Source organism: Apium graveolens, chromosome 6 (assembly GCF_009905375.1).
Source record: "Apium graveolens cultivar Ventura chromosome 6, ASM990537v1, whole genome shotgun sequence".
NCBI classification, from domain to species: Eukaryota; Viridiplantae; Streptophyta; class Magnoliopsida; order Apiales; family Apiaceae; genus Apium; species Apium graveolens.
The window spans coordinates 244231245-244243730 of record NC_133652.1 but is presented as its reverse complement, the minus strand read 5'-3'; the positions used below and the strand labels follow the sequence as shown (position 1 = coordinate 244243730).

Sequence of the window (12486 nt, the reverse complement as noted above, 5' to 3'; positions counted from 1 at the left end):
GTATCTTACTTCATATTCCTTCAGCTGCCGTGAGGCATAAGCAACCACTTTCCCATGCTGCATGAGCATGCATCCTGATCCTTTATGTGATGCATCATTATAGATCACAAAATCACCCTTTCCATCGGGCAATGCCAGCACGAGGGCTGTTACCAAACTCCTTTTCAATTCCTGAAAACTTTCCTCACATTTTTCATTCCACACAACCTTTTCCGTTTTGCAAGTAGGCCTAGTCAAAGGTCCTGATATCTTAGCGAAATCCTGTACGAACCTCTCATAAAACCGGTTAATTCCCAAAAAGTTCCTACTTCCGTAGGTATGGTTATTCTTTCTCATTGGAATACTGCCTCAACATTGGTAGGGTCAACTAACACTCCTTCACTGCTCATCAATTGTCCTAAGATCTGAACTTCATTTTTCCAGAATTCGCACCTTGAGAATTTGGCAAACAACTTTTCTCTTCTCAATGCTTCTACCACTATCCTCAGATATTCCGCATGTTCTTCTTCCGTTTTAGAATAGACTAAAATATTATCAATAAAAATAATGACGCACACATCCAAATACTTTTTAAACACTCGATTCACAAAGTCCATGAAAGCTACTGGGGCATTCTTTAGCCCGAACGACGTCACCAAGAACTCATAATGTCCATACCTCATGCGAAATACGGTATTTGTCCTCTGTTTTAATCTTCAGTTGGTGATATCCCGTTCTTAGATCGATTTTCGGAAAGTGTACCACTCCTTCAAGTTGATCAAACGAATCGTCAATTCTAAAAGGAGGGTATCTGTTCTTAATAGTCAGCTTATTCAGTTCCCTATACTCTGTGCACAATCGCATACTGCCATCCTTCCTTTTGACAAACAACATTGGTGTGCCTCATGGTGACACATTAGGTCTCATCATTCCTTTGTTCAACAGTTCTTGCAACTGTGAAGTCAATTCTTTCATTTCAACCGGGGCTAGCCTATATGGGGCTTTTTGAAACTGATGTCTTTCCTGATGCTAATTCGATAGCGAACTCTATCTCTCGTTCAGGTGATAATCCTGAAAGGTCTTTGGAAAACACATCCTCAAATTCGTTAACAACTGGTATGTCACGTACATCGAGGCTTCTCTCTTGGTACCCGCCATGTATGCTAAATACGCTTTGCTATCTTTCCTCAATAATTGCTTCTCTTGAGCAATATTCAAAAATTTCTAGGTTTGACGCTGACCCTTAATCACAATTTCCTTGCCATTAGGCATTCGGATTTTAACTTTCTTTCCTTTATAATCAATCTGAGCACCATTGCTCGACAACCAATCCATTTTTAAGACCACATAAAATTCTCTCAGCCTGAAAGGAATTAAGTCCAACTTAAAGTCCTTCCCTCCTAGTTCCCACTTGTAGATTAGATGAATCTCATTAATTGGAACAACCTCTCGATTCACTATTTCTCTTCGCAATAATTCTAGCGTTGGAATCACATTAAGTTTTAACTTGGCCAAAAATCTCGCGATATAAAATACTTAGTTGCTTCAGAATTAAACAGAATATTTGCAGTAACCAAATTGAGTAAAAGGTTACCTGCTATCACGCCCTAGCTGGGTTGGGGAAGTTGCTAGAATAATGTCCTGGTTGGTTGTAATTAAAGCACCTCAGTAGCTCTTTTCCCAAATTACATGCCCCGGGATGTTTCTCCCCACATGACTTATGATCTGGTAGGGGTGACCGAAACTGGTTATGAAACGTAGTCTTATATTGACCACCTCCCTGGGCGATACTCTTGCTTACCGGTTCGCTAAACCTGGTACCTATTGCGGGTTGGGACACCGCTCCCCTCTCAGTCCTAATCAGAAACTTCTGTTTATCGCTCTGCCGCCTTGGCTTCCGAACTCCTCTTCTTGCTCTCTTCCTCTTTTTGACTTTGCTCACTCTCTGCCTCTACAATCGAGGCCTTTTTGCACATAGTCTGCTATCTCAAGTAATGACACTCGAACCTGAATCCATTGTTTCAGCCCTTGATAAAATCTCCTTGCCTTTTTCTCTCTCGTGTTCACAAACTCCGGCACGAATCTCGACAGTTCAATAAATTTGGCTTTGTACACAGTCACTGACATCTTATCTTACTTAATCTCTAGAAACTTCAACTCCATCTGAGCCTCCATAAACCTGGGAAATACTTTTCCCCATGTGATAATCACATCAGTCTCCAGGGTTCCTTTAGGTTCCCACTAATAATTTGCTTCTCCTTTCAACATATAATTGGTGAACACAGTCTTTTACGTCTCTTCTATGGGCACTATCTCAAAGCTCTTTTCCATTTGTTTCAGCCAAGCTCTGGCCTTAACAGGTTAGCAGTCCCTTGAAATTTCTGGGGGTTTTAACAACTTAAAGGCCTTAAAGACATTAGTAACTGGAACATGATCAACCTGGGTTGAGGGTGATAATTTAAATTCTCTCGAAGAAGATTCATAATTTGGTCCATGGGGCTTCCGCTCTGGCATTCCCCCTCGTTAGTATCCATAATTTCTTCTTCATTGTAATCCTCTAAGCCGAATTCATTATATTCGACTTCCTCGTGTTCTTGGTTATTTTGGTTTACCAATTTAGCAGGGTTTGCTCTAGTTTCCCAATATGTCGGGGTGGCATCGTTATGCTAATATAAAAGATCACCAATATAACATTATTCGCGTCTCTACTCATTATGTTAAAGTCGCTTAATAACTCGCTTTGTCACAAATACATTCTTCATTCCTCTTTAGTTACTCGTAACGTTGTGTCCACGCACCTGATATAACATCCTGTCGAGAATATACACGTAGCTCCTAGTGACATCCCACTCTTAGAGTTCTGCGTCAGACTTATTGGTCTTCTCCTCCAGTAGTTCGGAGCTTGTTGCGTTGATTGCAGGAGCATGAAACTTTTCAGAAATTATTCTGTCGATTCTCGCTTTCCGTGCCGAACCATAATGGCTTAACGGATGAAATGATTTCGTATTATCGCATAGCATTCTCATCTTGGGACACGCTAGAATCTTCCTTATAGGACATAGATTCCTCAATGGTATAGCGAATACCCTTCTTGGTAGAATCGTTGTTCGTCATGTATTGAACCCTTATTAGCGGAACAATACTTTCAACCAATTCAGGTAACATAATAACCTTAATAGTAAAAGAATTAAGCATCTTGATTCTTGCCTAATATGTCTCCTCAAGGACACTCTATAAAGAGCTATGAGTGGCAAGACTCGGGTTTTCCAATCAACCCATGGTATTGGGGTATCGTCTTCATCCCTCTTTCTCCGGAGACTTAGCTCCACTTCTATATCAACATTATAAAAAAAATCATGTACAATTTTCTCCTTTCCTCATTCTGTCGATCTTAAACGATTCCATCAATTTCCGTATAACACTTCACATAAACACTTCAACATAACTCCTGGTAGTCCATCAACAAACTCTATCGGCTCAACCAATGGACTCTCTTTTGCATATATCTCTTAGCACTCTTTTCTCTGAGTGCTACAACTCATTCTCTTCCCTTAATGCTGGCTTTTCAATCGACTGTTAATAACTCAACCAATGCCTCAACTCTTAAGGCTAAGGTCCCCTTGGGTACTACTGTCGCGACTACTCCATAGTAATCCGACTACGAACTCGATGAGAGTTCTTGTTAACTTTTAGATCCTCAGTCTACCCATTTTACTCTTACTATTTCCAAGACTTATAACCTTTAGCTCTGATACCATTTCTGTAAGACCCCCAAATCCAAGGTCGTGAATTCGGGTCGTTACGATCACTTATTAATTAAATAATTCTCTTTTCATAATATTACTCGACCTTTTATTCAAACTCTCACACACACAGGTTATATGCTTGGAAACAGTATCAAATACATCATCTCCACTTATCTACCTGATGGGGCTGGCGCACAAAAAGCCTACAGAACTCACGAGCGTTCTTACCCGCCTACGGACAGCAGTCCTGGCCTGATCCATGCTGGTAGTCTATTGTGATATGATATATAAAAGCAAGGGTGAGCATTATAGCTCAGCAAGGTATATATCCCCATAATTAAGTATGTAAGGATAAATAAAACCAATAATTATACTTTGTATCTCCAAAGCGTTCTGAAAGTTTATATGCTTGTCAAATTTATAATATTCTCAAAATCAACTACAATAGTATATCCACTGGATACTTGTATTCATCTCTTTCTTAAAATCATTTTATACTCGTACTCATTTTATTTCAAAATCTCAAGATGTTACTCGAACCAAGATTCTCAAATGGGTGTGATATATATTCATCAACATCCCAATTTAAAACTCAGCCTTATTGGTAGATTTCTCAAATGGATTTGATATATATTCATCAATATTCTTGTTTAAAACTCAGCCTTATCGGCTCTCTATTGTATATATCATAACAGTTTTTCCAAAATGGAAGAAAGGGACTATACTGGAATAAACCACGTATTGGTGATCAGCCGAATACGAAATTTTCTCTACTAGTAGAAGGAATACAAACCTAGCCGCCTTTGGGCTCATCAAGACACTACACGGTGGTTGCCCATTGTCGTGCAAGTCCGAAAGTCAATGGTCACATAGACCATATAACCGTACAATGCGCCGCTCCGCGCTTGCATAATGCGCCGCTCCGCGCTTGCATAATGCGCCGCTCCGCGCTTGCATAATGCGCCACTCCGCGCCGGGTCACTGCCCGATACTACTCCGTGCCGGGCAGGCCACATTCCAGTCCCAAGACAATTATATCTTTTGCTCAAAATCCTTTTTCGAAGGAATAGGTCGTTAAAAGTTGACCTTTAAATAAGATGATTTATTCATCACTTTTAACTCAATTGATCTTTGGGAGTTGTCGGAGTTTTGAATTTAAAATCATTTTCAAATCCCGATCTGTAGTAGGGTGACACATATATTACTCACTTGTTTATTGAACGAGGAAGCAAAACTCTTATGCTTCTAGACTAAGTTCCCTAAGGTTTTGATACGTTTCTAATGATTAATCTCTTTCAAGAGTTTTGAATAATTTAGAAAGTACCTTTGGGAACTATGTCTATTTTTAAATAAGTTTTTAGAAGTCCGAAGATATTAAATATCTAAGGTCTCATAATAATTTAAGAGGGATTCAATGAATTGATAAAATTTTATAAATAAAACATCTTTGTATAAAGGTTCAATGAATTGATAAAAACCTTATATATAAAATATCTCTGAATATGGTTCAATGAATTGATAAAATCTTAAGTACAAAATATTTCTAATTAAGGTTTAATGAATTAATAAAAAAAACCTTAAATACAAAATATTTCTGAATAAGGTCCAACGAATGGAGACACCTTAATCAAATAATCAGAACAGGATTTGGTATACTATAATTGCTCTTTGAATAGTTAAATCTTTATTAAATAACGTGAAATGATTTATAAACTATTCAGTATATTTTTAAATACTTTCTGGATATTTAATAACCTTTTAAGTATCGCTTTATAAAATAATCAATCAAGTAAGGGTGTCCTTTAAATAAATAAACCAATATTTTTTTCGAAGTTTAAGTCAAAATCTCAATCGTTCGCTTGATATATATATATATTACGCGAACGTACTTTGTTTATCGAAATAGAAATCTTTCGCGTCCGGCTCTCTCCGGAATTAAATCGTTTTTAGAATATCTCTGACTCCCATTATCATATATTATATTTGAAATACGTTTCAATTTCTCATACTCGTGTAAAATGAAATTTGTTTTCGTAAACAATCGCATAATTCGTATGCATTGATATCATAGACAAGCATATATATTTGAACTGTAATTCATGGCATCAATATCACAACAGTATATATATAGCATGGATAGTATGAGATAGGGTTTCGAAAACTTTCCTCGAGTAATCGAAGTGCTATGGTCTCTGGTGTTTGGTTGGCGATCTATAAACAAGAACCAACGGTCTAAGTTAGTACGCGATTAACGTTTCGCCTTTATTAAGCAACTTTCGCAACTACTCAAGTATAACGAATCTCCGATCGTTACATTCTCAACACTTATATTCTCAATTTATAACATGGTCGAGTTTTGAAATCGATCGTTCGCTTTAGAAAGTCCATTTCGAGTTTTAAGCTCGAACGTGAGAAAATGCGCGTCAAAACTAGGTTTTTATGCGTTTCTCGCTTGCGCTCTCTTTACCAAAACATTTTTTTATAAAATCGAAAAATTAATATTTTTTCAAAATTCTTTTTGGACAGTCTTCTCTACTGTCATATTCATTTTTCATAATTTTTCCAGAATCACGAAATTATTTTAAGTCCTTCAAAATCACCATGCAAATGGACTTAAGTGCAGTTGGCTAATCGCAAAAATGTTTTACACTAAAACGACCATAACTCCTAAACCGTAAATATCCTCATGATGATCTACACATGCATAGAAACAAAAAAACAAGATCTATCTATTCATAGCCAGTCGTTTTCAAATTTTAACTATTTTCATGGCTGAATGTCCTGCAGAAAACAGATCAAGTGCAAGAATGCCCAAACTCAATTTCTACTACTTGATCTTAACACAATCACTACCTATAACCATCATAAACATACGTACTTCTCAAGATCCACCCACATACACCTTATATTCTCTATCTAGTACCACATACATGGATTACAACTCAACATCTCAAGCCTTTAGCAAGAACATAATCAATACAAACTCAAACAAACACAATCCTTTGGATCTTAACACTACAACAAACATAACTCTTAAACCCAACTATAAAACCTTAAAGGGTTAAAAGTTATACCTTCTTGGACACTAGGAAGGTTGGTTCTAGGATGATTGAGGCTTGGTTTCCTTAGAAAATACTTAGAAGGGCTAGATCCTTAAGAAACAAAACCAAGAAACAAGTTAGAATTTCGGAGTTACCTTTCAGCACCTCATTCAACATTTTTATAAAATTTAAAAAAACTAGTTTGAGGCTGAAATTTGGTACTAAGCTTACCCATGATATAGAGAATCTATGGTAAAAATTTCATGATATTTGAATGAGTGTATTTTGAGTTATGAATTTTTCTTTCTCCCTTGCTCAGAAAACCCGAACTGCTGGAATGAAAAATGGGAGAGCTTTAAGTGAGAGAAAAGGGCTTGTTTTCTTTTGTGGCTAAAGTGTGGGAGTGTATAATAAATATATGGGATGTATGCAGCAGATTTGACAATAACTTGGCAAAGGTATGGGTTGGTTTGATTGTGTGGTGAAGTGAGAAAAGGGAGAAGTATGGCTTGTGTACTTGTTTGTCTCCCATCACTATTCAACACTATTCCACTAACTATTCTAGTTAACTTCTAATCATCTACTTACACTCCTAACTACTAGTTAGGACTTGGTTATGCATGGCCAACTTGCATGGGATTTAATTTCTCATTCATTTATTTATCGTAAACGCAATCGTCGTTCCATTCCGATAGTTTCCACGTATAACGACTTGATCGTAGCGATTTCTTTTATTGCTTATAATCCTATAACCAATTCCATTCCTTCTCTTGATCATAGTAACACCTTGATATATTATTTATTTGATGTAGTATTCCCGGTTCTACGCCATTCTTTAACATGTAGTATAATCGTGAATCTTCGAATTCCATCGGCTTTTACATTCACTTATTTTCCTCGATAAACAAGAATATGATCTCGGATTCCCAAAACATGTCCCCATATGTTTGATGCATCTTTTACTATGGATGCGTCCTGCTTTTTCAAAAAAGGAATTAACAAGTCCTTATTTTTTTTTATCTCTAGACAAAAGAGTTCAAAAGGAATTAACAGGAAAAAGAAAAAAGAGAGCAGATAAAGTTCTTCAGTATGCAGAGAAGCACTTCAACCTCAAGGACATGATCACGGAAGACAACCTGAAACTGGTGGGCGCGTTATCTGCCCGAGTTGGCTCTATCTGCAACTTTCATGAATTTTATAATGGCAAACTTGTTCTCACAGCCTCAGAAACAGCCAGGGGCCTTAGTACCGCAGAAGTGGTCGAGATTGACATTAGTAAGTAATTCGACTTAAAACAAGGTAAGTGTATATGAGAGAGGACGCGTCATCCTTTTGGATGCGTCCAAAGCTACATAATTAGCTCCTCATTCTAAAAATATCAATTTACCTAATTCCGTAGGACGCGTCATGATTCTTTGACGCGTCATGCTAATGTTTATCTTTCCTTATATACCCAAAATTTAATACATTTTATGGGTGTTTCCTGCACACATATCTCTATTTTGGGCGCGCCTTAATCTCAGGGCGCGTCTTGTTCCAGTCATTTGGGACTCACACCATTTTCCCATGACTTACACTTCTCCCATAACTCACGTTATATCCAGTATGTCCTTAGGTGGGGCGCGTAATATATTTAGGACGCATCATCCTTTCCTTATTTGACATATTCATTCATTCCTCATGTCTCATTTACCTTTCCTGACATATCTTCATGCATTTACATGTTGTCACATACATTTTATTTGACATTTGCATTGACAGTCTTTAAATTATATTCTAGGCGCGTCCTACTATCCAGGACGCGTCTACCTTATAGAACTAATGTTTTTTTAATGTTCATGTGACAAGTATGGCTTCTCTCCCAAAAGGATTTGCTATTGGAGCTTCCAAAAAGCTAAGGGCCAGGAAGCAGGCCCCTGCAAAGCCTGATTTAAAGGTTAAAGACCCCACTCCTGCTGTAACTCCTTCTCCTCCACCACAAATAATTAACACTACTGTGCTTAACATCCCTGAGAAGGAGGAGGACGCTCCCTCAAAGCGCCATAAAGTAGTGCCAGATGATCAATCCTTTGTGCTTCGATATCTGGGCGCATCCTCAGCTGGCGACTTTATTGAAGACGAAGTTAGAGGCTGGACTTTCAAGACAGAGCAACAGACAGAGGAGGGCTGCAGCTGAGCTTCACTTGAATGCCAGACAAAGTGCTAATATGTCTGCAAGGCTCATGGCGCGTCTTGCTGGCACCGACACTGCAGAGAGCCAAGCTGAAGATAAGATAAAATCTTTGGAAAAGTACATTAATCTGCTTGTCCAAGAAAAGGATGCTGAGATCAAATGCCTGGAGGAGGAGAAGACGCGTCTTGAGGGGGAGAAAGCCGTGTTGGAAGGTAGTGTCTCCTCTATGGAGAAAACAATGGAGAGTGTTATCGCTCTGAATTCTACCATGCAGCTGGAGCTTGACACTCTAAATGATGACAGACTGCATGGGTGGAGAGAGGAGAAAAAACTAGTCTATCAGAATGACTTCGCAGCTGGGTTCGAAGAGCGGTGCTCTGGGTTTATTGTAAATGACCCAGAGTATACTTTTTCAAAGTTCGATGCAGACACCCAGATATGGGTCAATGACTTCAGAATCAGGGCTGTGGATTCCATTAAGAGTAAAAGAATTTTTCTAGGCTTGGAGGAAGAGGACGCGTCTCCTGCTCCTTCTCCACTTCAAACTCAACCTCCTCCTGCAGGCTACCAAGACAAGCCACAGGACACGCCTCCTGCTTAGGACGCACCCTATGTTTATTCATGAAGTTATTTTTTGAACTATTTTAAGGGTGCGGGCCCCTCGAAGCCTTGCAAATTATAATAACTATTTTCGAACCTTATTTGCTGGCATGTTTTCATGATATTTTCTCGTTAATTTACCTTTATGCATATCTTTACTTTATCAAATCTGCTTTGTCATAAAGATGGGCGCGTCCTATGGAGGACGCGTCGCCTTTGGAAAATTTTTGTTCTTTCTACTATCACATATTAAGCAGGTGTTATTAATGGGCGCATCCTTTCTATTTGGACGCTTCTGGATAGAGTTGTCTGGATATCATGCTGCACTTGTGTATTTAAATAAGACAGAGCGTGTGGGGCGCGTCCTTAGTAAAGACGCGTCTTCCCTTTTAATAATATTTTATTAAAGAAATATAAAACTGTCGGAGCATCAACCAAGATAACTTGGGCGCGTCCTTGGGAATAGTATGCATCTTAGTTCCATTTTCACTTGAGTTTTGTTGTCCCTTTTGACAGCCACTACCTCATTTAACATATCAGGGCGCGCCCTATGTTAAGGGCGCGTCATACAACTTAGTAAATTAACAAATAAGCAGCCCTTTGGAAAATTTTCAAAATTTTTCATTAACAATGCGCTCTGGTGTCAGAAGTGTACCAGTCCCATGGCTACTATGCTCTGTGGGGAATTTATTCGAAAAAATGACCCTTCAACTAGTTCTAAGGTAAGTAGTACATGCACTACCCCCCCTAGGCTAGGAGGAATTTATTTAATTCTAGTCTATGATCTGGGCATAGCCCTAAATATATAATAAAAGAGGTACGTAAGGGGCCAAGGCCGCGCCTTACTGGTAATACTTTCGGAGATGTTCCGCGTTCCACGCTCGCGGAACCAGCTTCCCTTCCATATCTTCAAGGTGATAAGTCCCTTTACACAAGATGACCTTTATCTTGTATGGTCCTTCCCAATTAGCTCCAAACACTCCATGTTGGGGGTTCTTCGTGTTGGGCATCACCTTCCTAAGTACCAAATCTCCCGCCTTCAGCAATTGTCCCTTTACCTTCTTGTTATAATACCTTGAGGCACGTTGCTGATACGCTGCGAGCCTCAGCTGAGAATTTTCCCTTGTTTCTTCCAAGAGATCCAAATGAAGCCTTTGATTAATCTCTGCATCCTCCTTCGTGTAACGGTCTCTGCGAAGCGATCCCGAACCAACTACCACGGGACCATAGCTTCATAGCCGTAAGTAAGCATAAATGGAGTTTCTCCCGTAGTAGATCGTGGTGTAGTGTTGTATGACCACATCACTTTCGGGAGTTCTTCAGGCCAATTTCCTTTGCGCTCTTCCAGCTTGGCTTTGAGGGTATGCTTTATTATTTTATTCACAGCTTCTGTCTGTCCATTGCTTTGAGGATGATAGACCGCCGCAAACTCCTTTTTAATTTTTAAATCCTCACACAGTTGTCGCAACTCCTTGCTATCAAATTGCTTCCCGTTGTCAGATACAAGCTTGTACGGGATTCCAAACCTGCACACGATGGAGTTGAAGACAAAATCTCTGATTTTCTTTGCCGTGATGGTTGCCAACGGCATAGCCTCCGCCCACTTAGTAAACTAATCAACTGCGACCACCGCATATTTGACATCCCCTCTAGCCTTGGGCAGCTCCCTAATAAGATCTATCTCCAACCTAACTGTGAATAAAACCTCTTGTTGTGACCCCATTTTTGCTAGAGCATCCGCGTTACTGTTCTTCTCCCATGGCACACATTCCAACCTAACTTCTTTGAACATTCCAATCAGGCGTTGTGTGCATCTCAAGTATAATTCTGTTCGTGGGCCTCGCGCTTGAAATCCCCCATTCACCTGATTCACCACCAGCTCTGAGTCACTCCTCGCAATTAGGTTTCGCACTCCCATTTCCAAAGCGATCTTTAGGCCATTAATCAACGCTTCATACTCCGCATCATGATTTGTTGCATAAAACTTGAAATGAATTACGCTCATCAGATGATGGCCTTCTGGAGACACGAGTACTATACCCGCACCTGCTCCTTCATTGCCAACTGCCCTATCCACATGTAAGATCCACCAGGGATGTGGAAACTCCTCCAAAGACTCCTCAACATGAGGTGGATGTAGCATCACCAAAGCTTTGTCATCAACTTCAGAATCAAATTCCAACAAGAAATCAGCTAAGGCTTGCCCTTTAATTATTATCCGGGGCACATATTCCAAATCAAACTGTCCCAACTCCACAGCCCACTTCAGCATTCTTCTCGGTGACTCTGGTTTGTGAAGGACTTGCCGTAGCAGGTATGTCGTACAGACTTCAACTCTATGGGCCTAGTAATACGGCCGTAATTTTCTTGATGCAAGAATCAGGGTATAAACCAGCTTCTCCATGCTTGTGTAGCGAGTTTCAGTGTCGTGCAACCGTTTGCTCACATATTACACTGGTGACTGCTGCCCATCTTCCTCTCTAACCAGAACTGCGCTGATTGAATACTCAGACACTGCAAGGTACAGTATTAGAGATTCCCCATCCAATGGTTTTGATAACATGGGAGGGTTCCCCATTTGTTTTTTGATCTTTCTAGAGGCCTCTTCACATTCTGGTGTCCATATGAAGTCCTTCCCCGCCAGCTTAATAGCTTTGAAGAATTCCTTGCATCTATCGGACGACTTGGAAACAAATCGATTTAGCACGACAATCCTCCCAGTTAAACTCTGCACCTATTTTACATTGGTGGGTGACTTCATATCCAACAATGTCTTGATCTTTGCGAGGTTAGCCTCAATTCCCCTATGGTTGATGATGAACCCGAGAAACTTGCCCGACTCCACGCCGAACACACACTTTTGTGTGTTCAACTTCATGCGAAACCTCCTTAAAATGTTAAACATTTCCATCAGGTGCTTGATATGGTCATTTGCCGCCTTGGACTT

The 12486-nt window shown here is 39.6% G+C and overlaps 2 protein-coding genes across 2 annotated transcripts; both read right to left on the bottom strand.

Annotated features, from left to right (window-relative positions):
• Positions 1–10381: 10381 nt before the first annotated feature.
• On the bottom strand, positions 10382–11130 carry LOC141665846 (uncharacterized). The gene is made up of 2 exons (XM_074471832.1): positions 11066–11130; positions 10382–10769 (listed from the first exon to the last, which is right to left on the bottom strand). Exons 1-2 carry the CDS (start codon positions 11128–11130, stop codon positions 10382–10384), a joined length of 453 nt encoding a protein of 150 aa, XP_074327933.1.
• A 21-nt stretch (positions 11131–11151) lies between these two features.
• Positions 11152–11811, bottom strand: LOC141665845 (uncharacterized). Its single transcript, XM_074471831.1, has one exon. The coding sequence runs from the start codon at positions 11809–11811 to the stop codon at positions 11152–11154; it is 660 nt and encodes a 219-aa protein (XP_074327932.1).
• Positions 11812–12486: the final 675 nt, after the last annotated feature.

Bases quoted from the DNA above. Each gene is read 5' to 3' on its own strand.
- LOC141665846 (XM_074471832.1), bottom strand. From the start codon at position 11,130: ATGCCGTTGGCAACCATCACGGCAAAGAAAATCAGAGATTTTGTCTTC. The intron at 10,770-11,065 runs GTTTGGAATCCC...ACGGCTATGAAG, and splicing joins TTCAACTCCATCGTGTGCAG to CTATGGTCCCGTGGTAGTTG.
- LOC141665845 (XM_074471831.1), bottom strand. From the start codon at position 11,811: ATGCTGAAGTGGGCTGTGGAGTTGGGACAGTTTGATTTGGAATATGTG.